The sequence below is a fragment of the Eumetopias jubatus genome, unplaced genomic scaffold (assembly GCF_037043125.1).
Source record: "Eumetopias jubatus isolate StellerSeaLion01/CBP00866 unplaced genomic scaffold, mEumJub1_p1.0 scaffold_12, whole genome shotgun sequence".
Classification (NCBI taxonomy): Eukaryota; Metazoa; Chordata; class Mammalia; order Carnivora; family Otariidae; genus Eumetopias; species Eumetopias jubatus.
Window position 1 is genome coordinate 2,193,456 of NW_028274818.1, and position 22,065 is coordinate 2,215,520.

Consider the following 22,065-nt stretch of genomic DNA (forward strand, 5'->3'; position numbering starts at 1 on the left):
TTGTACTTTAAAAGGTGTTATGATACGTGAATTTTATCTTTAAAAAATGCATAGGCACACTAGAGCAAGGGAAGAACACTAACCTGTTATGTGCAGTGAACCCTAGGTAAAGGGATTACAGGTAAGCCTTTCCTCCTCTTTGTGCCTTTCCCCTGAGCCTCAAAAAAAAAAAAATTAAGATCGATTTATTTATTTGAGAGAGAGAGAACATGAGCTGGAGGGGCAGAGGGAGAGGGAGAGACTCTCAAGCAGACTCCGCACTGAGCGCGGAGCCCAATGCGGGGCTGGATCCCAGGACCCTGAGATCATGACCTCAGCCGAAACCAAGAGTCCGAGGCTTAACCAAATGTGTACAACTCAGAGTTAGTGCTGAGGGACTGGGGGTGGAGAAGAGGAGAAATATCTGCAGCAGAAGTGCAGGGGGAAGTGAGAGCAGCCCTGAGATTACCAACTCCAACTCCTTTCCGGGTGTCTGGGGTAGAATTAAATGCTCCGGGTACCAGGTTCACTTTCCGTGCGGGGTTTAAATCCCTGGCGGCGTGGCAGCGCGAACAAGGCCTGTGGCTCGGGGACTGCCCCGTCGCTCCTCTCCCTCCGCCTCTTGCCAGGTCCGTTTTTCTGCTGGTGAAACGTGAGGCTGAGCGCGCAGAAACTAGCTTGTGGTCACACCTACAACCGGGATTTTTTTTTCCTTTAAATTTTTATTGTTATGTTAATCACCATACATTACATCATTAGTTCTTGATGTAGTGTGCCATGATTCATTGTTTGTGCATAACACCCAGTGCTCCACGCAGAACGTGCCCTCTTTAATACCCATCACCAGGCTAACCCATCCCCCCACCCCCCTCCCCTCTAGAGCCCTCAGTTTGTTTCTCAGAGTCCATCGTCTCTCATGGTTCGTCTCCCCTCTGATTTCCCCCTCTTCATTCTTCCCCTCCTGTTATCTTTTTCTTTTTTTTCGTAACATATATTGCATTATTTGTTTCAGAGGTACAGATCTGTGATTCAACAGTCTTGCACAATTCACAGCGCTCACTGTAGCACATATCTTCCCCAATGTCTATCACCCAGCCACCCCGTCCCTCCCACCCCCCACCACTCCAGCAACCCTCAGTTTGTTTCCTGAGATGAAGAATTCCTCATATCAGTGAGGTCATATGATACATGTCTTTCTCTGATTGACTTATTTCACTCAGCATAACACCCTCCAGTTCCATCCACGTCGTTGCAAATGGCAAGATCTCCTTCCTTTTGATGGCTGCATACTATTCCTGTGTGTGTGTGTGTGTGTGTGTGTGTGTGTGTGTGTGTGTGTGTATACATGTGTGTGTATATATATATATACACACCACATCTTCTTGATCCATTCATCTGTTGATGGACATCTTGGCTCTTTCCACAGTTTGGCTATTGCTACAACCGGGATTTTTAAAAGCCTGTGTCAGGAGCACTGGTCACCGAACAGACTACTTTTCTTTCCGTGTAGAGAAGAAGGGGTCCTGCTCTCAGACTGTTTCTGAGACCGATTCTACTTCCCGATCCTCCGCCTAGGCCGCCGCTGGCCTTTCCGCTCCGTTGACTGAGTTCACGGTAATAAAAATACTACAACCCTTTGGGTGCGGTATTTAGAGTGGTGGTTTACGGTTTCACTAACGTCCTCCTATGACCGTCACCGAGATCCCACGTCCTATGTAGTTGTCCCTATTCCCCCTAGGGACGCCCGCCGCGGGCCCCGTGGCGCACAGCGGGGGACAGATGCGGGGGACGGGTGCGGGGACGGATGCGGGGGACCGGTGCGGGGACGGATGCGGGGACGTGGTGTTCGGTTGGTGTGCGACGTTGGTGTGCGGGTTCGGCCCCCCCCCACGCGTGTTCCTCTGAGGCTCCGTCGCCACCTGCGCTTGCTGCCCCCCTCCTCTCCCTTCCAGGTCGCGGCCTGAGCCCCAGGCTCTGCCCCTCCAGCGCTTGTGTCCGCCTCTCTCCGGCTTCAGTGTCCCCCTTGAAGGGGCTTGGAGCCCGGGGGTGGGGATGCTGGCCGCGGGCGTGGGGCGGGGAGAGCGGGCGGAGGGTGGGCGGCAGGGGGCCCGCTGTCCCCCTGCAGCTCTCCGGCCACCTCCAGAGTCACCCTGGAGGAGGACAGTCCTCAGGGTAGCAGACGCATCCATTTGGGTTGCTTCTTTTCTATCTTTAAAGTGCAGTACTTGCAGACACGTCAGTAGAATCGCGGTGGGACCGTCTCTGCACCGACGCGAGTGGAGGCGGAGGAGCGCGCTCGAAGGAGCAGCCAGGACCCCGGCCTCGCCCTTCGCCACGCACCTGCCGCCCCGGAACCTGAGAAAGAGGCTTCGAGAGGTCGGGACTCCGCGCCCTCCGAACTAGAGCCCAGCGGAGCACGCGAGGGCTGCCCGGGGTTCCCGCCGCCCGGCGCTGGCCTCTCTGAGCCACACCCTCAGCCCCGCCCCGCGCCCCCTGCTGGGCCTCGGGCGCATTGCACGTCACCGCTGCAGTCAAGGCTCCAAACTTCGCGCACGTTATAAGGTTCTTTTCCTTTTCTTTTTCTTTCTTTCTTTCTTTCTTTCTTTCTTTCTTTCTTTCTTTCTTTCTTTCTTTCTTTCTTTCTTTCTTTCTTTCTTTCTTTCTTTCTTTCTTTCTTTCTTTCTTTCTTTCTTTCTTTCTTTCTTTCTTTCTTTCTTTCTTTCTTTCTTTCTTTCTTTCTTTCTTCTTTCTTTCTTTTCTTTCTTTCTCTTTCTTTCTTTCTCTCTTTCTTTCTCTCTTTCTTTCTTTCTTTCTCTTCCTTCCTTCCTTCCTTCCTTCTTTCCTTTTCTTTCTTTCTTTCTTTCTCTCAAGATTTGTATTTATTTATCTATTTGACAGTGAGCGAGAGACAGAACACAAGCAGGGGGAGTGGGAGAGGGAGAAGCACGCTCCTGGCAGAGCAGGGAGTCCGATGTGAGACTCTATCTCAGGATCCGGGGATTGTGACCTGAGCCGAAGGCAGACACTTAACCAACCGTGCCACCCGTTTTTTGTACCCACCCCTCCAAGATGTCTAACTAGTTGTCCCAACCTCTGGCACCCTGAATATCCCACAACAGGCATCTGGTTACCTAAGGTGCTGGCAAGCCAGACTCGGGAATGCTATGCAGCCGCAGGAGGGAATGAGCAAAGCTGTATGTCATGTGCTCGTGGGACAGAGGCTCACCACATATCATTAGGTGAGAAGAGCAAGTAGGGAACAACTTGTATGATATGATCTCAGTTGGATTAAAAAAGAACATGGGGCATCTGGGTGGCTCAGTCAGTTAAGTGTAAGATTCTTGATTTCGGCTCAGGTCATGATCTTGGGTGCCCTAAGATGCCCTAAGGGCCCCCTGCCCCCCACCATGCCCTCAGAATAGAGATGGTTGATGAACCTGCACGTTGGCTTGCTTGAGATGAGGACAAGGTGACCCCCCCATTCCATTCCTTTGAGACTTTGCAGTGCCAGGAGGAAGCTGCCTACACAGTCAGCCAATGCCTCCCTCTGGACATGTTCAGCTCCAGTTTCGAGGTCCTGGACAGTCCTGAAGTGGGCACTGTGATGCCCACTTCTCAGGAGCCCCAAGCAAAGGGGTTGGAGTGAAGGCCAGGAGATGGAGCTCTGTTCAGGACCTCCAGGCAGGGCAGGGCCCCCCAGATGAGGCACAGTCTCCTGCCGAGGCTCTGCTGGGCATCTGAGGCAGGGGGTGAATCCTGATGCTCCGCACAGAGACGGAAATAGAAGGAGTGAGAGGGAGCGGTCCTGAGTGGAAAACGTGCCTTCCCTAAAGGCTGACTTTCCCCACCTCACCCCCACATCCTCCTGCAGTGACGCTGGGATCCAGCCTCACAGGGCGCCTCAGCCTGGGCCAGAAAGAAGCATGGCCTGGGGCCTGCAGGGAGGAGGAGAAGGCGAGGGACCTCTGCCTCGGGGAGGCAGGGAGGTGGCTGAGGCAGCTGTGTGTGAACTTCATGAGAAGGAGAGGAGGTCCTGCCAGACACCCCCAGCCTCTCCCTGCAACCCCCCCTAAAATGCCATCTTGCCAACATTCTCCGTCCCTCGTGCAAAATCCCGATAGTAAACTGGGACTAGCTTGCCATCAGCAGGGATCAAGAAGGTTGGTCAGCTGATGCTGCCTGGAGGCCGGAAGCCGAGTCTGGGTGTTAGAGGAAGAGAAGTCAGGACTCCATGCTTGGACTGGATCATCCCCGTACCACCCCCCCCCGCCCCCCAGCTCAGTTGGTAGAGGCAGTGGCAAAGACCTCCACTCAGGAGAGCAAGCCCAGCACCTGCCCTCCTGCTGAACTGAGTTGGAGGGGGGAACGGAGATGAAAGTGCCCTTGAGCAAAGTGAGTGCCATCTGGCTGTCCAACACACATGTATTCCTGGTCCTGGTCTGGTCCTTCCCCACTCCGTCTTCTCAGGGTCCTTTCTGCCTCCATCAAAGAGCTCCAGGCCTTCCTCCCTGCCACACTCAGCCTTTTATCGGTTCATATACCTGTGGCTTCCAAACCCTCCTTCAGAAGTGATCTGGGGAGAAAGGAGGGTGGGAGTGAGCCTGGGGTGGTGGCAGAGCCTCTGTGCCCCCCTCTCTGCGGGAGGCTGTTTGTCTGAGTTGGGTGGAGGCCAATGAGATGCACGGGATCAGGGTGTCCTGGCCCTGAGACAGGGGCTGTTTGTCTTCTCTGCTCTGGGAGGAGGAGGGACAGCCCGAGAACAGTGATGGAGGAGAGGGAAGATGCTCCATCAAACCCCGGAGGAGCGCGTGCAGGTGGGGTGGGCTCCCTGTTGTGAGATGTGGCCCTGGCAAAAAGCCCTGCAGCTCCCTGACTTGGAGAATCCAGGGGAGACAACGAAGAGGGATGAGCGGGAACAGCAGCAAGTCCCAGGCTTGACTCCACTGCTGCCTTCCGTGCAGGCTTGTCCCTCCCCCACCTGGCGCCTCCTCTTTGTCAGGTGCCCGAAGAAGCTAGGTGTCCTGAGGTCCCCTCCGGTTCCAAAAGCGCATGATCTTAATAATGCGAAGCTACTGATATAGGGCTGCCAGGTGGAGAGAAAAGAAGGCTGCGAGGCGATTGGAAGCTGGAACCGTTTCTAAATGATTATTCCTGGAGGGAGTCCTCCCTCTGCACTGACAGCAACCAAAAAAGAAACAGGCTTATCCTGGCTGTTGAAATGCTCTGTATAAAGAGCACCTGGGTGGCTCAGCCAGTTAGGCATCTGACTGTTGGTTTCGGCTCAGGTCCTGGTCTGACTGTCGGTTTCGGCTCAGGTCCTGATCTCATGGGTTGTGGAATTGAGCCCCGTGTGGGGCTCTGTGCTCAGTAGGGGTCTGCTTGAATATTCTCTCCCTCTGCACCTTCCCCCACTCCTGCTCTCTCTCTCTCAAATAAAAAATTCTTTTTAAAAAGAGTTTATTTATTTATCTGACAGAGAGAGAGAGAAAGCACAAGCAGGGGGGAGGGCCAGAGGAGAAGCAGACTCCCCGCTGAGCAGGGAGCCCGATGCGGGACTCCATCCCAGGACCCTGGGACCATGACCTGAGCCAAAGGCAGACGCTTCACCGACTGAGCCACCGAGGTGCCCCAATAAAAAAATCTTTAGAAATTGTTCCGTATGTTGATCTGGAGGTTAGTTCCATGGCGTGTACACGTGTAAACATTACTGAGCTGTCTGCGTAAGATCTGTGCTCCTTGCATGTACATGGACGTTGTACCTCGACAGAAAGGTTTGAACAGTGAGCGTGGACTCCAGCAAGAGCTTAGACGCCAGGGGAGACTGTGGAGATGTGTGTTCCCACCCAGGGAGGTTAAGGACCTCCCTTCTCTTGAGAATTGACACTAAGAGGTGGTGGGACAAATGAGCTGACCTTTCTTTTGGAGAGCTTTCCAAAATCCTTCTCAGAAATTCCCATTTCCCTCCCAGCCACAGAGACCCCTCCTTGTTGCCAACCTGCCTGCCGTCTCTCCCACTGCAATTCCAAGCATGCACGCTGCCCTCCCCGGAGCCCAGCCATCCCTGGCCTCACACCAAATCCCTCCCGAGGCTTGAAGCTTGAGGATGGAAGGGGCCCCATTTCAACCTTCTCACCAACCATGCCCCCCACCCCACTCTCTTTTCCCTGGGGATGTCCATCCTGTTCGGAGCCTGCCCCGACCTAGGCCCTTTTTCCGGTGGTGTGTGCCAGCCGGTCCTGCATCCCACATCCCCAGCTGTTGACATTTCGTTGCCTTTGCCCACAGGATAAAGAAAGGGCCCCTGTTATTCAACAATAGGGGGAAAGACAGAGACAATGAGAAATTGTGTTTCCGATGGGGTGGGGCCAGAAAAGGAAAGGACAGACAGATGGACAGACAGGGGGCTGGACAGAAGGGGTCCAGTTTCTTGAAGCCGCCGGAGGTCCTGGAAGTCTGGTTCCCACCTTGAGAGCCTCTTCCCACAGGCAATGCACACCCAGGCTCCGGAGGACAGAGGTGAGGACTCTGTGGGGGCAAGGGGGTGCTGCTTGGATGAGGCCCATGTGGAAATGCAGAGACTGCGGGAGCTTGACCACGGGTCTGTGAGCTCATCCGCAGTCATCCTCGCACACAGCGGCCCCACGTCTTCATACCCACCAGTCCGTCGGCTCCTTCTCCGGGCCAAGAACACCTAGGAGAAACGAGGCACCCCACCCTCCACATTCCTCCAGGTAATCTTTCCTGGGTGCCTCCTTCACTCCATCCCCTCGGGGGTCCCCACCCCTGGACCCAAGCCCCACATCTTCCCCAGGCCCAGGACAGTGAGCAGTGCAGATATAGCGCTGGGTCACAGGCTGGACACCAGTCACTTAGCCTGGCTTGGTGGACTGACAGGTGGAAAAGTTTTCTCAGCACCTTGGCTGCTTCTGTGAGCTCAGGGCAGAAGCCCTTCCTCAAAGGAGAGACCGCACTGATCAGGTGCCCAAGTCCCAGGGCTCTAAGGTGCTTGGACCTGCCTGGGGCCCAGGCACCTCCTTCACTGGGACCTCTTCTGGAGCAGGACAAAAAGCAGCCAGTCCCTGTCGCTCCCATCTCTGTGAAGAGACCGGCTTCTAGCAGGTAGGCACTGGGCCTGTTTGCTTTCTCATTCTCTGCAAGGGCTACAAAGAGGGTACGTGTGTGCCTGCTTTGAAATACAGAAATACAGCCCAGCGGTTAAGAAAGAGCTTGAGCCTGCGGTCAAATCCGGGTTTAAATCCCAGCAAACCTTCCTCTTACTAGCTGTGTGACCTCACTCAAGTCTCCTATAACTTGTACAACTTCAAGCAGGAGTAAAAGGGGCCGCGTAATCATTCCCACCTCACGTCCTTGCTGAGAGGAGTAAATGCAAGATACGTGTGGGAAGTGCGGGGCGGTCTCACGCAGGTCTCCCGGTGGGTGCCCCCCACACCCCCCGCCCCTTCTCACCAGGCCGGCGGGCACAGGTGCACAGGGCGTGTCCCCGCCCAGGTACCTTCCCTCTAGCGGCTGGGAAGCCCTCGGAGCCCAGCCCCCATTTCTCCCGGGGCAGGCGGGGCGCACCTTCAGTTGCAGGAGGAGGGGCTCAGCCCCTTGGCTTCCGACTCTCCCCACGTCCCAGCTCACCTTCCCAGAATCCTTAGTGTGGGCTCATTCATTAACATGCACACACATTTATTTAGCACCTACTGTGTGCCAGGAACTATGCCGGGTGCTGCAGATAATCGCTAACACATACATGGCACTTACTACATACCATACACGATTTTAAGCATTTTACGCGTGTTCCTTCGGTGAGATAGGTGGGAATTATTATCCGCATGTTTACTGATGAGGACACTGAGGAAGAGAGGAGTAAATAACTCGTTCAAAGTCACGCAGTTAGCACTTGGAAGAATCAGGGCTGGAAACCGAGTAAAGCTAGGTTAAGGTGTCCTCAGCCCTATTTTTAAAAAATGGTAAAGTTGATAAAGAACAGATAACAATAAAGAAGGAAAAAATCGGGGGGCGCCTGGTTGAATCAGTCTGCAGAGCCTGCGACTCTTGATTTCAGGGTCGTGAGTTCGAGCCCCACATTGGGCATGGAGTCTAATAAAGAAAAGAAAAAGGGGGAAATACACTACTGAAATAGAAAACTGTGTTTGGAATTAGTTCTGTAACTATAATCACCGGAAGCCTCCCTGATACAGTCTACAGTGCATAGGTATTACTTTCAAAACCGCACTGCTAGTTCAGCCGCTAACAAAAGCACTTCCAAGAACGAGTGCCCAGGCCGGTGCAGCAGGGGACCCAGAAGCGCAGGTCACGGCGCACTACAGTGTGGCCAACCAGGGAAGAGGAGGGGTTTCCCAGAGGAGGTGAGGCCCACAGTGACGCCTGGGAGAAGGAGGTGAGAGTGAATTCGGACTCTTTTGGAGCCCGAAGTCCAAGGTGTCTGGAACACAGTGCTGAGGGCACAGCAGGTGGAGGCAATGGGGAAGGCACAGGGAGAGGCGGGATCCCAGAGGGCCCTGCCAGCCGCGGTTAGGAGACCAGAATTTATCCTCGGGGCAAAGGGGGCCAGTGCTTTAAGCAGGAGAGTGACAAGATCGCGTTTGCTCTGGCTCCTCTGGAGGACGGAGTTGGGAGAGGTGAAAGACTGTGGCGGCGGGCCCGGTGGCGGGCCTCCGGAGGCAGCACCTGTGACGGGTCGGGGCAGGGAGGCGGCGCCAACTCTGGACCTGGCGTCTGAAGGGAGGGGCGGAAGGGGGACGGCCCGGGAGGCCTGGGGGAAGGGAGTTTGTTACTGCCCCTTCCCCTATCACCTTCCTTTGGCCTCTTCCAGCCCCCTGCTCTGCCCCCACGCTTTCCAGCTGGACAGTCCCCTCTAAGGGATCCCTACTGGATGGGAGTTCATCTCCAACCCTGCTGCCTCCCCCCATTCCTAGTCCCAAGAAATGCCCACTCTTTGTGCCCTGCAGACGGCGCTGGGCTGACTCGCCATCATGCCAGGCCCGCTCAGTCTCCCAACACTCTGCCATTTCCTTCTCCTCTGGGCCTTCGCCATCTTCCACAAAGCCCTGGGGGACACAGGTAAGACCTCAGCCCCGCCCAGAATTTGGGGAACGGTGGGGGGAGAGGCTACAGGTGTGGGGGAAATGGATGGGGCAGCCGTTGGAGGTGCTCAGGGAGGGCCACTGTTGAGTGCGCCATGGAGGAGACGGTTGGAGGAGTCTGGGGAGTAGAGTCTGGATGGGCACTTGCAGTGGGGGTCAGGGGGTTCCTGCCACTGTGGCCCCCTCTGCTCAGCACCCCACCCTGGCCCCCACTACCTCCTGCCCCCCATCCACGAGGTCATTCACTCTCGTCGTGGGGCCACGGCCACGCTGCCCTGCGTCCTGGGCGCCCCGCCTCCCAGCTACAAGGTACGCTGGAGCAAAGTGGAGCCGGGGGAGCTCCGGGAAACTCTGATCCTCATCACCAACGGCCTGCAAGCCCGGGGCTACGGGCCCCTGGGGGGTCGCGCCAGGATGCGGAGGGGGCATCGGCTGGACGCCTCCCTGGTCATCGAGGGCGTGCGCCTGGAGGACGAGGGCAGGTACCGCTGTGAGCTTATCAATGGCATCGAGGACGAGAGCGTGGCGCTGACTCTGCGCCTGGAGGGTAAGGCCCTTGGGTTCCTCGCCGCCCCCTCCTCTCCTGCGGGGCTTTGGCCGCCCCAGCCCGGGTCTCCCAGGGCTCCCCCCGCCCGCTGCCGGGGTCCCCCAGCCCCTCCCCGGTCCGCCGGCCCTCTCCAGGATGTCCGCCTCCCGCCAGGTGTGGTGTTTCCGTACCAGCCCAGCCGGGGCCGGTACCAGTTCAATTACTACGAGGCGAAACAAGCGTGTGAGGAGCAGGACGGGCGTCTGGCCACCTACGCGCAGCTGTACCAGGGTGAGCGGCCGCCCCGCGCCCCGCCCAGGCCTCTCCGGGATGGACCCGGCCCCGCGGGGGGGGCGAGCTCCGGGCAGGCTTCTGAGGGGACCCCTCTAACCCCGGACCCCGTCTCCCCCTGCCCGCCAGCGTGGACCGAGGGCCTGGACTGGTGCAACGCGGGCTGGCTGCTCGAGGGCTCGGTGCGCTACCCGGTGCTCACGGCGCGCGCCCCGTGCGGCGGCCCGGGGCGGCCGGGGATCCGCAGCTACGGGCCCCGCGACCGGAAGCGCGACCGCTACGACGCCTTCTGCTTCACTTCCATGACCGCAGGTGAGGACGCGGGGAGGCAGGCGGGCGGCGGAGCGGGGATGAGAGCCCGCGCCTGCGGCTCCGACGCGGACGCGGGGCAGGTCTGGAGAACGCCGCTCGGGGCGAGATGCGCGCGTCCGGAGGGGGCGCGGCCTCGCCGTCGAGACCGCGCGTGGTGCCCTCCGTCGCCGCGCCCGCCAGGCTCCCCCCTCTCCCGCCCCCCGCCCCACCGCGACCCCGCCTCGGTCCCGGGGAGGCTTCGGCCCGGGCGGGTGGTGGTGACGCGGCCCGCTCCGCAGGCCACGTGTTCTTTGTGCCCGGGCGGCTGACGCTGTCGGAAGCGCACGCGGCGTGCAGGCGGCGCGGGGCCACGGTGGCCAAGGTCGGGCACCTCTACGCCGCCTGGAAGTTCTCGGGGCTGGACCAGTGCGACGGCGGCTGGCTGGCGGACGGCAGTGTGCGCTTCCCCATCACGTCGCCGCGGCCGCGCTGCGGGGGCCTCCCGGACCCGGGCGTGCGCAGCTTCGGCTTCCCGCGAGCCCAGCAGGCGGCCTTCGGGACCTACTGCTACTCGGAGTAGGACCGCCGCCGTCCCCGTCCCGTAGTCCGCCCCGGCCGGGGGTCCCGGCGGGCCGGGCGTCGGAGGGGAGGTGGCGATGCCTGGCGGGACCTCGGACGCACGGATCCCGCCCGGCCGGCGGCCGTTCGCGCGCACCCGCGGCCGCTGCTGGGGGCGGACCGGCGCCCCAGGGCATTAACCGACTTCTGTGCCCAGCAGCCCAGTAACTTGAGGACTTTCTGCGTCTAGTCGGAGGTGGAGGGGGGTGAGGGGGGTGAGGGGGGTGGGGGGGGGTGGGGGGGTGGAGGGGGTGGGGCTGTCTCGGGCCCGGCCGGCCGGCCGCGCGCCGAGGTAGGCGGTCAGAGGTGGGGCTCCTGCTTCTGGGGGCGAGCCTGCCGGACCGTGGGGATTGTGGGTAGGGGGCCCCACAGGTGGAGCGGGGGGACTGCAGGCACCGCGGGCAGCCTAGCCAGGCGTGGACGTGGGAGAACGCGGGTGCTATTGCGCCGGGCCCCACGCGGGGGCGCTACGCACCCACCTGAGACTCTGGTTCCAGTCTCCCGGAGCGCACGACAGAACCAACAAAGATGAACCTAAACGTATTTAGGAATGTGTTTGTATCCTGCCAGTCTCCGGTCCTGTACAGGAAACTCAAACCACTGTTCAGCTGACGGGAGACCGACCCTGCGCAGGGAGGAGGCGGCCAGCAGCCCCGCCACCGAGCCCACCGCGGGGCTGATACCTGATGTGCCCTCGCCACCCCCTAGGCGAGAGGCGGACGGACGCACCAGGAGCATTAACATCTGGCTCAAGGAAACGTACCAGTAACTCAAGAGACAAGCTCAAATGCCATTAATTCGTTTTTCTCTAGTATATATGTTATTTTAATTAATTGATTAGTTTGTTTATTCATTTTACTGTTCAAGCAATCTAACTCCACCACAAGCTTGGGCTGGTGAATGATTACTGGAGCAAAGGGTACGAACTTTGCTTGATACATGTCGTGAAATTGCTTTCCAGGAGGGTTCTTGCTAAAGAGAATTCATCCCGTGGGATTTTATATAAAGGAACAAACGGCATCTTCAGTAACTCTCACACTGCAAGCGGAGAATCTGTGGCAGTTCGTAAGCTCTGCTTTCCTCTTCTTGGCTGTGGGATACGAATATCTGCCTCTGGAGTTTGCCCCGAGGGGTAACTGAAACAATGTGCGGGGCACCATGTGCCTGGCACACAATAGAGGCTCTTGTGAATGGTGCCTGTAATAATTGATGATTATTATGGTAACACTAATGGTAACAGAGCATCAACAATAATTATTATTGGGGTTCTTCCCAGGTAGCCTGTAGGATTGGTTGCTGTATGGCGCTGTGTTCATCAAGATACACTCAGCCATGCTGTGGTAACAACCTCCAAACAGCAGTGGCTTAAAACAAGATCATTTCTCCCTTAGGCTACCTGTGCATCGTGGTCAACAAGGGGGTTCTTCTTAGTTATTCAGGGACCCAGGCTGATAGAGCAGCCACCTTCCAACGCTGCCAATCACCACACCGGAAGGAAAAAGTAGAAAGAGCTCTGGGAGGTCTTACATCCGCAGTGAATAGCTCTGGCCCAGACACCTGTCTGTTCTGTTGACAACCGTTTCTCTAGAACTAATTGCACGGCTTCGCTCAACCACAAGGGGGCAGGAAAGAGCAACCCTACTCAGGCCTAGAAGTAAACCGGCAACTGGCCCTACAGGACCAGCCCCAGCTCCACCACAGACAGGCACTGAGGGCGGCAGCCTAGATTCTGGAACATGCTGGCAGCCACCTCCTCCTCCACGGCCCTTCTGGGTTTTCTAAGTTCTGGTCTGTTATGGAGTCAGAGCCCCAGAAAGTCAAGATGCTGGGCCCCACAGCTTCCCTGAAGGAAGATGGCTTTCCTTCTGTACAATGCCCTCAACTTTGTCCAGAGACCAGATGGGAAATGGTCACAGGAACTTTCCATTTGCTGCAAAGCCTTGTTTTTCCACCCACGAAAACACATGCCTACTAATTTTTACAACTATTCTCCACACTGCTATTACAATTTATTATTATTATTATTATTATTATTATTTTATTATGGAGAACTTCAAACATATGCAAAAAGAGAGAGACTAGGATAGTGGACCACTTCATCATCCAGCCTGACCATTTCAAAAGTCCACCTTCTGGTTTCATGAATTCCCTCCCTTGTGTTCGTTTGTGCTGGAGTATTTTAAGGCAAATCTCAGACAGCCTATTATTTCACCTGTTAATTCTCACTATGTATTTCTAACATATAGTGACTTTTAAAAATAACCATAATTCCATTATCACATCCCCCCTCAACTGACATTATCTAATATATACTTCATGATCAATTTCCCTTGAATGTCTAAAAAATAGTTGATTTGCCCAAACCAGGATCCAAGTAAGGGCTACTCATTGCATTTGGTGAATTTTTCTTGGTTAATTTTTATTTATTTATTTTTAAAGATTTTATTTATTCATTTAGAGAGAACGAGAGTGAGCTCACGCAAACAGGTGGAGGGGCAGAGAGAGAATCTCAAGCAGACTCCTCGCTGAGCGCAGAGCCCCAGGTGGGGCTCGATCTCGGGATCCTGAGATCATGACCTGAGCCGAAATCAAGAGTTGGACGCTCAACCAACTGAGCCTCCCAGGCGCCCCTTGGTTAATTTTTTTTTTAAATATCTTTTAAATTGTAATACTTCTTCCTCCTTCATGTTTTCTATGCCATTTTGTTTGTTTGTTTGTTTGTTTAGGAAACTGGGTTGTTTTCCTCTCGAGTCTCCCACATGCTAGATCGGGCTGAGTGTATCCTTGTAGTGTCATTTCACATGTTCCTCTGTCCCCTGTCATTATATTTAGAAGTTTGATTAAACGTACGTTCACTTTTTCTCCCAGGAGTATTTCATAAGTAAGACTGTATGTTTCCTCTTTCGTCACATCAGAAGGCACACGGCGTCTGGTTGTCGATGCTACGGTTGATCAGTAAATTCTGCTGCTGTCGGCCTGATCGATTCATTACAAAGTTCCTTGTTGGGCCAGTTGCCTATGGCTGTTGCAACAAATTACCACGAACATGATGGCTTGTGACAACAGAAATGTATTCTTCTACTGGTCTGGAGGCCGGAAGTCCACACTCCTGGTGTTGGCAGTGTGGCCCTCCCTCTGTAGATGCTGAGGAGAATTCTTCCTTCCTTCTTCCTTCTTCTGGTGGCAGGTGGCATTCCTTGGTGTCTCTGGCTGCATTGCTCCTATCTCTGTCTGTCTGTGGTCACATTGCTTCCTCCTCTTTGTGTGTCTGGGTCTCCTCTTCTTCTGTCTTTCCTGAGGACACTTGTCATTGGATTTACCCCACCTGGCTAATCCAGAATGAGCTCATCTCAAAACCATTGACTGACTTTTGGGAATAAATTCACGTAATGAGTTACATCCACAAAGACCCTTTTTCCAAACAAGTTAACATTCACGGGTTTCAGGGATTTGGAGGTGGACATATCTTTTTGTGGCCACCACCTGACCCAGTACACCCACACATTTTTATCTAATGGCTACTGGTGATCATTGTCTGGATGCGTTATTTCATTAGGAACACAAAATAGAGACATTCTAATTTTGTCATTCTTCCTTCCTCTATGATTAGCTGTGAACTCTTCCATAAAGAAAAATGTCCCTCATTGATGATTGTCACCCTGACTTAGATCCATTCAGGAAAGGTAGGATCAACGCCTGATTCTCTCCCATAAGTCTTAGCTAGGTGCCTACGGAATGAAGGTTTGCATCCCCCCAAATCCATATGTTAAAGCCCTAGTCCCCAGTATGATGGTTTTGGACATGGGGCTTTTGGGAGGTAATCCCATGATGACAGTCTTGCCCTTATAAGAAGGGATTCGGGAGAGCTTGCTTCTCTCCCTGTGCTCCCCCACAGGTGACTCTGGTGGGAAGGCCGCCGTCTGCAGGGCAGGAAGCGAGCCCTCACCAGACACCAGATCTGCTGGCCCCCAGTGCTGAGAGAAACACGTGTTTGTTGTTTAAACTTTCCAGGCCATGGTAACTTGTTACAGCAGCCTGAGCTAAGACAGTGGGGTTCCCTAAAACCAGATGTCGAGTCAAGGCTTTCAGTATGAGCAGTTTATTTGGGGGGTCATGCTAAGAGGCCCCCCTGGGGGGCTGGAGACACAAGGCCGGAGTGGGGAGGAAGCCAAGGAAGGGTGTGAGACAGAGCGGGCAGAGTGGCTGGTCCCGTCTTGCTGGGGAGCCCTGGAAGGCGGTGTGGAGTCTGTCCCAGAGGATCCCACCTGACGGGCAAAGACAGTGGGGTCATAGGTGTGGGCCTCCTGTCTGAAAGTTGAGGGCTGCTTCGGGGAGCACTGACCCATCAGCATTGCTGGCTAGCTCAGCGCACACAGGCTCCCACGGCCAGAAAAAAGCCCTCAGGCAGAGTCACAGGTGTCGCCGTCGGCCTGTGGGGTTGGGTGCTGGAGGGTCGGGTCACGGTTGCAGTCCACCCTCCGTACCGCTCAGATCCATGTGTCCCCGTGTCCACTCTGCCCTTTCACTGAGTCCTCAGGGCGGCGGCTGGGCTGTGACCAATACCGATATTCCCCATCTCCTTCCTCCACGGTTCCTCTGTTGTCTGTGGGGCTCTCACAGTAGAAAAGCCCGGACCTTCACCCCCGAGGGCCTTTCCTTCCCATGCCTTCGACAGGCCAGCATTCTGCACCCGCGGTCATGCTTCCCACTGGACACGGGCTAATCAAGAGCAAACGTCTTGGGCGCCTGGGTGGCTCAGTTGGTTGGGCGACTGCCTTCGGCTCAGGTCATGATCCTGGAGTCCCGGGATCGAGTCCCGCATCGGACTCCCTGCTCGGCGGGGAGCCTGCTTCTCCCTCTGACCCTCCCCCCTCTCATGTGCTCTATCTCTCTCATTCTTTCTCTCAAATAAATTAAAAAAAAAAAAAAGAAAAAAAAAGAGCAAACGTCTTTGCCAGTATAACTCTTTTTTTTTAAGAATTTTTTTTTTAAGATTTTATTTATTTATTTGAGAGAGAGAGAGAATGAGAGATAGAGAGCATGAGAGGGAAGAGGATCAGAGGGAGAAGCGGACTCCTGATGTGGGACTCGATCCCGGGACTCCAGGATCATGACCTGAGCCGAAGGCAGTTGCTTAACCAACTGAGCCACCCAGGCGCCCTTTGCCAGTATAACTCTTTTCTTTGCCTGTTGGTGAATTGGCATGAGGTTCCCAAAGGGACCCAGAGGCTGCTAGCACCTTAGGTTTGGTGGTACCCTTACCGTGACCCCTGGCAGACACATCTCCCACCCTACTAGGGCTTCTAGTCCTACAGAGCCTAAAGATATAGGGATGGGAAGCACGAATTCCCCTAGTGGGTCACTGGGGCTGATGGTGAGAAGCTCATGGCTCTTTCCATCCCTTGGTTCCTGTACCCACAATTTCTAGCCATCCGGGCTACAGCACCATATAATGGCATTGGTTCAAAATGTAGACTGCATTTTAAAGTCCAGTGCCCTGATCCCAGATGATGTTCCCCCCAAGCTGAATTTAGATGTGCTGCAAAGAGGCCATACCCATGTCCCCCCGGGGTTGGCAGCTTTGAGGTGATGTGGTTTATGGCAGGGCCAATGGATGCTGCGGACTTGTGCCCATTGTCACATTTCCTTCACTGTCAAGTGGATCCCCTTGGTTAGAGGTGATACTCTGTGGGATCTCATAGGGATAAACCATTTCCTTTGTGTCCTTGGATATGGGTACCGGCCAAGGCACTTGGGCAGGGAAGGTAAATCCATATCCAGAATGTGCCCAACCCCAGGAAGGAGATAGTGTTCCCCAATCCAGATTGAAAGAGGTACATTGTAGTCAACATGCTTTCCAGTGGCTGGTTGATCTCCTTGAGGGATGGGACCGCTTGAGGGCTCAGCACCCGTCTGTGCTGCTCACGGGCTAAGCATCCAGCCGCAGCGGTTGCTAGATCGGCCCTGGAGAGAGGGAGCCGTGCCGACTTCTATCCACTGCCATAACCACGCCATTCACAGACCTCGTGCGGGTGCTGGCCCGGGGGTGGGGGAGGGGGGGAGGGAGGACAAAGGCTGGCTATTCTGTCCCCCTGGCTGTGAATGCTTGTGAGTGGGACTGCCATAGAACAGTGCCCGCTCCTGCAAGGCCATCCACAGCTCTCCCTCAACTTCCTTATCTCCCACCTTCCTGTCATGCCCTTTCCTGGCCTGACCAGCCAGCCCAGCCATGTGCCACTGCCCAAGAGTCCTACGTACCCCTCCCCCTGCAAACTAGGGTGGCTAGCGTGCTGCTCGGAACCTCCCCCCGGTTCAGCTCACATCGGTGATCAGAGTGACCCGTCCATGAAGCAGGCCTGGGCTTCTTCCTGCCCTGAAGCCTGATCACAGAGGCACCCCGTGAGGTTACAGGTGAGCTGAGAGCAAGGCAGGGGCACCACAGCCATAGGGCCCATGGGGGTCTGGCTTCCTGCTCTCGTACTGCCGAGCCCTCTGAGCACACTCACACCCGATCACAAACGTCCCACTGGGGATCACTGCTGTGCCCACCACGTGTGCTTGTGACTTGGTGGCTCTGAATCCCCAGATCTTGATAGGACAGTGAGACAGGGGAGGGAAGGAATCCAACAGGTCATAGAGTGAACAGTCCCAACACCTGGGACAGGTACCAACTGTGCCCAGCTGGAGCTCGAAGCTGCTGGGGGTGAGGGGAGACCGGGGGGCTTGCCTCGCACTGCTTCCACCTGAGGGGGGCTGGGGCTCTGGTCTACCAGCTCCCCCTCTGTCACTGGCTGAGGCTGTTTCCAGGCCGTTAACTCCTGTGCACGTCTGACTTGCTGTCCACCTGTCCAGCAGAAGATGTCCTCAGGCAGTCAGCAGCCTTTGGTCTGTTGAGGTGACCGCTAAGAGGACACGGGTGGGCACCAACAGGGCCTGATACACCCTCTTAATCTTCACAGTTGTGAGTCGGTGCCTCATCAATGTCCAAAGGTGACCAGAGATTTTCTTTTTTAGTATCATGATGAACTCTTAGACTTTATAGATTTGATATGCTTCAATCTCTTATGGTCATTATTCATTTTATTTTTGAAAATACATTGAGTACATGAACACTTATGTGTGTGCTTTATTTATTTTTTTAAAGATCTTATTTATTTGTCAGGGAGAGAGCACGTGCACAAGCAGGGGGAGGAGCAGAGGGAGAAGCAGGCTCCCCGCTGAGCAGGGAGCCTGACACGAGACTTGATACCAGGACCCTGGGATCATGACCGGAGCCGAAGGCAGACGCTTAACCAACTGAGCCACCCAGGCGCCCCATCATGATTCATTTTAATGCTGACATGTCATCCTGGCCGGTGGAAGTCTTCGAAAGGTGGCTACTGGGTCCTTTGGACATGAGCCTGACCTGAGTCTCAAAACTTCCTTGATTCACAAGCGTGACAAGCTGTGCCTCCCCTCACTGGGGCATCTCCAAAAAGACCTGGTTCCTGGGAGCGGAAGGTGCCATTTAGAGACCACAACCCCGCGTTACTGGGAAACAGACGATAGTCTAGGCCCCAGGAACACTCAGCGTCACTGGGTGGGGGGAGGGAGGGGTCACTGCTTCGAAGCCTTTTCTGCAGACATACAAATCGTGACTTCACACTGTTATCTTCAGTTCACACGAGAGATTAGCAGTTTGGCTTAACTCCTTTTCTCACACTGAAACTCTTCGTTCTGAACACCATTCCTATAATTACTTCTTTGCTTTATCGCAGTAAGTAGTACCTTTTGCAATACCAGTGCCAACATTATGATTTCTTCATGGTTCTTTTCGTTCTTAGGGATGAATAGTCAACATGCTGAGTTTTATAATCACCTGAAAGAAAATTCTTCCCTGTGGCTTTGCCTCCAGCTTCACATACAATCATGGGCCCTTGTTTCACCTTGTTTTAGATTTTTAGGCATTGCATCCCTATTCTGCTTTTTAATTTAGTCTAAAATTAATTTAATTATTCCAAATTTAACTTTATGTTTCAATTATATAATATGTTTATGTGGTTCCAATGTCAAAGCCAGAAAACGAGGGGCGCCTGGGTGGCTCCGTCGGTTGGGCGTCTGCCTTCGATTCTGGTCATGATCCTAGGATCTTGGGATCGAGCTCCGCATCCCAACGGGCTCCCTGCTCAGCGGGGAGCCTGCTTCTCCCTCTCCTCCCCACTCATGCTCTGTCGCTATCTCTGTCTCTGTCTCTCTCTCTCTCAAATAAATCAATACAATCTTTAAAAAAAAAAAAACAGAAAACAAGATGCTGTTGCCATTTTACAGGTGAAGAGACTGAGGCTCGCAGACATGAGTGCCTGCCGCAGCTCCTGCTGCCCGGCCGCAGGGAGAGGGCCTGCAAGGGGCCCGCAGATGGGACAGCTTTCTCCAGGAGATTTGGATGGTCTCAGGGTTGAGCCCTCCAGTTCCTTCAGCTGTTCTTTGGGGAACAGTCTGGTGGTCCCCTCTGAACACAGGACTCTGCTCCCTTGGCAGCAAGGGTCTGTCCGCTCCTGCTCAGGCGCTCCCTGAAATGCTGTTCGTTCGGCCTGTAGGTCCCACCTCTGTCTCCTCGCCACCCACCCCGGCCACCCCCACTGGCCTTCAGCCGCAGGAGCCCTCAGAACATTGCTGGCCCCTCCCTCGTCTGGGCCGGGGTCCCGCGCTTCCTGGCCCCTTTCCGAAGTTACCAAAGCCACCATTCTCCCGGCACAGCTGTGCCAGCATCTGGAGCTGTGTGTACACAGCCCCACTCCCATGTCCCGGTGGCAGAGGACCCAGGTGCCTATCAGAGACGAGCTGAGCTGCCTGGGCCCCACATCCGAGTCTGGGAAAGCGGGGTCAGGTACTCAAGCGGCCGGAAGCACAGGCTCTCCCAGTGGCCGCTGTGGCTGGGAATCCAGTGAGGAAGGTCAGGGGCTGATACTGGAGATGGGGCGAGCCAGGGACGCAAGGGTCTTGGCGGGGGGTTGGCTCTCTTTCCTTAACTTGGGTCATCGCCTCAGCGTGGGCCTGGGTACGGGTGATGGTGGGGGAGGGGGAGAGGGAGAGGCAGGGGATGGATTGTTCTCCTCCAGAGAGACTGGAAAACTCCCCAGGGCCCAGGAGGTTGGGAGGCGAGCCAGCTGGGCTGCCCCAACTCTCCCTCCTTCTCTCTCTCTCTCTCTCTCTCTCTGCCTCCACCATTTCTGTCCCCTGAGAGACAGCTGGGGCCCTGGCAGGCACCCTGGCCTGGGTGTCTGTCTGTAGGAGTCTTGCTTTTGGTTATGGTCAGCCGATTGCCTGCTGTGTGACCCTAGACAGTCACTTCACCTCTGGGTCTGTCTCCTTGTCCAGAAGATACTACGGCTCCCTGAGAGATTCTCCTTCTGTTCCTGGGGCAGGAAGTTCTACTTGAAATCTGACTTTAATTCTTCCTGCTTCCGTTGATCCTGTTTGTTTTCAGCCAGTCCCTGAGGGTCCCTTTCTGAGACCTCGGCGAGGTCTTGGTTCTTGCCTCTTCTTAGGAAGGGATGGAAATGGGTAGTGGTGGGTGTCGAATGGCCAGGGACCAGGGGCAAGTAAAGTTCAGAAAGACAGTCCCTGACCAGCCAGTGCCAGTTAGACTGCAGTATGAATCCTCAGAGCTGGAAATGGTGCAAGAGTCTCAGGGATGTACTCATTGCCTCCCCCGGGAAATCCTCAGGGAAGGATTCCTCTCTCAGATAATGAGCCCTCCGTCTCATCCACGGGGGGAGTGGCCCCCCCAACCTCCCAGCCAGGAGATCCACGGAGATTGGGGCCTGTGTGTATGTGCATGTGTATGTGTGTGTTGGTGTGTGTGTGTGAGACTAGCAAAGGAAAGGAACTAGATTTTGCTGAGTTCAGCCCATGGGCCAGTAGGATAGACATTACCCAGTGCCAGAGATACTCTGCAGCCTGTTGTTGAGAAGAGGAAACGATTTCAGACAAAGGAAGCCTTTCGCAAGGTTTGGCCGCTGCAGATGGCAAGCCAGGGGTTTGACCTCAGGGCCCACGCCTCCAGAGTCCTGCCTCTCATCAGTCTTCCCAGCGGCAGCTCCCTGTTCCCACACCGCGTCTGGTTTCCCACCAGGGGGCTGCCTCTTGGAACAGACAGTCTGGTACCAGCCCTGGTCCCGTCCCAGCTGCTGCTGGCCTCCTCGGTCAAGGTCGGACTCCCCCAGGGCACCAAACTGTGTGCCCACACTTCTAGTCATGAGGGGAGGTGGCAAGGAAGGTCACTTTCTCCGTCTTTCCCCATCACAGCCAGGTTTCCCCGCGGCTAGAACTGTGGTTACCTGCGAACCACCACCAGGATTGAATTTCAGCCGCTTGGTTGCCTGGCTGGGCTCAGGCCCCAGGTGGAGCTGATCCCAGCCCAGGTGGGGGCAGGCTGGACGCAGGCACCCATGCTAAGACTGTCCTGGGGGAGGCGGGAGCTCTTTCAGCTTGGGTTGCAAGGTCTGAGGGGAGCAAAGGGAGGTCCTGGGGCTATCAGGTGCTGCTCAGATCTGCCCCAAGGCCAGATTCCCCCCTCTCCACGGGAGGACTTGGTCCTAAAATAGTGCCTGGTCCATAGTGGACATTCAGTTAATATTTATGTAATGAAAGGAATAAACAGAGGTCCCTCCTTCCCCAGACTCTGCCAGGCACCCTGTTCTGCCCTTTCAGGCTCACACCCCTGCCGGGGTCATTTTATTTACTAAAGGACCCTACCACCCACCACCCCCAGGTCTCCCTAGCCTGTCTTTTCTGTAGATGGGTGTCCAGGGAGGGGCCAGGGTTCTACCTTTAGACCCTCAAAGATTTGGGGAGGAGTTTATTGTGAGCTTCTCAGAAGCCCTTTGGAAGCCAGTCCACAGCCCTGGGAGCAGAAGACTGGGGCAGCTGGGGCATCAACAGAGGGCAGTCCAGAGTCCCACACAGGAGGGAGGGACTTGGGTGCAGTCTAAATGGGAGAACATGGACCTGTCTTGAGGATGATTTGCACTGCAGGCACCCCGCATTACTTGGGATATTTGGGGGATGTGCTGGAGATTATGGGGACCAAATCCCCCAACAAGCTATCCTTGGTGCCACCACTGGTATCCAGGGGAGATTCCAGGCATCTGGCTGTCCTGCTCCCAATCCGTGCCAGGGGCTCTGCTTCAAGTCCCAGGAGGGAGGGGGGACGAGAGGGGGAGAGGGGCAGAGAGAGCCTGGGAAAGCAGAGGGACTGGGAGGCGC

At 55.5% G+C, this 22,065-nt stretch overlaps 1 protein-coding gene across 2 annotated transcripts; it reads left to right on the forward strand.

Moving 5' to 3' along the window:
• Nucleotides 1–6,467: 6,467 nt before the first annotated feature.
• HAPLN2 (hyaluronan and proteoglycan link protein 2) lies at nt 6,468–10,780 on the forward strand. 2 transcript variants are annotated; one of them, XM_088016852.1, is made up of 7 exons: nt 6,468–6,495; nt 6,614–6,739; nt 8,977–9,069; nt 9,286–9,639; nt 9,793–9,909; nt 10,039–10,221; nt 10,500–10,780. In XM_088016852.1, the coding sequence occupies exons 3-7, from the start codon at nt 8,982–8,984 to the stop codon at nt 10,778–10,780; spliced, it is 1,023 nt and encodes a 340-aa protein (XP_087872978.1). In that variant the 5' UTR covers nt 6,468–6,495; nt 6,614–6,739; nt 8,977–8,981. The 2 variants fall into 2 exon arrangements, with proteins under 2 accessions (XP_087872978.1, XP_027945847.1); XM_028090046.2 differs by lacking the exons at nt 6,468–6,495; nt 6,614–6,739 and having other exon boundaries at nt 8,934–9,069.
• Nucleotides 10,781–22,065: the final 11,285 nt, after the last annotated feature.

Bases quoted from the DNA above. Each gene is read 5' to 3' on its own strand.
- HAPLN2 (XM_088016852.1), top strand. From the start codon at position 8,982: ATGCCAGGCCCGCTCAGTCTCCCAACACTCTGCCATTTCCTTCTCCTC. The intron at 9,910-10,038 runs GTGAGCGGCCGC...CCTGCCCGCCAG, and splicing joins CTACGCGCAGCTGTACCAGG to CGTGGACCGAGGGCCTGGAC. The intron at 10,222-10,499 runs GTGAGGACGCGG...CCCGCTCCGCAG, and splicing joins CTTCACTTCCATGACCGCAG to GCCACGTGTTCTTTGTGCCC.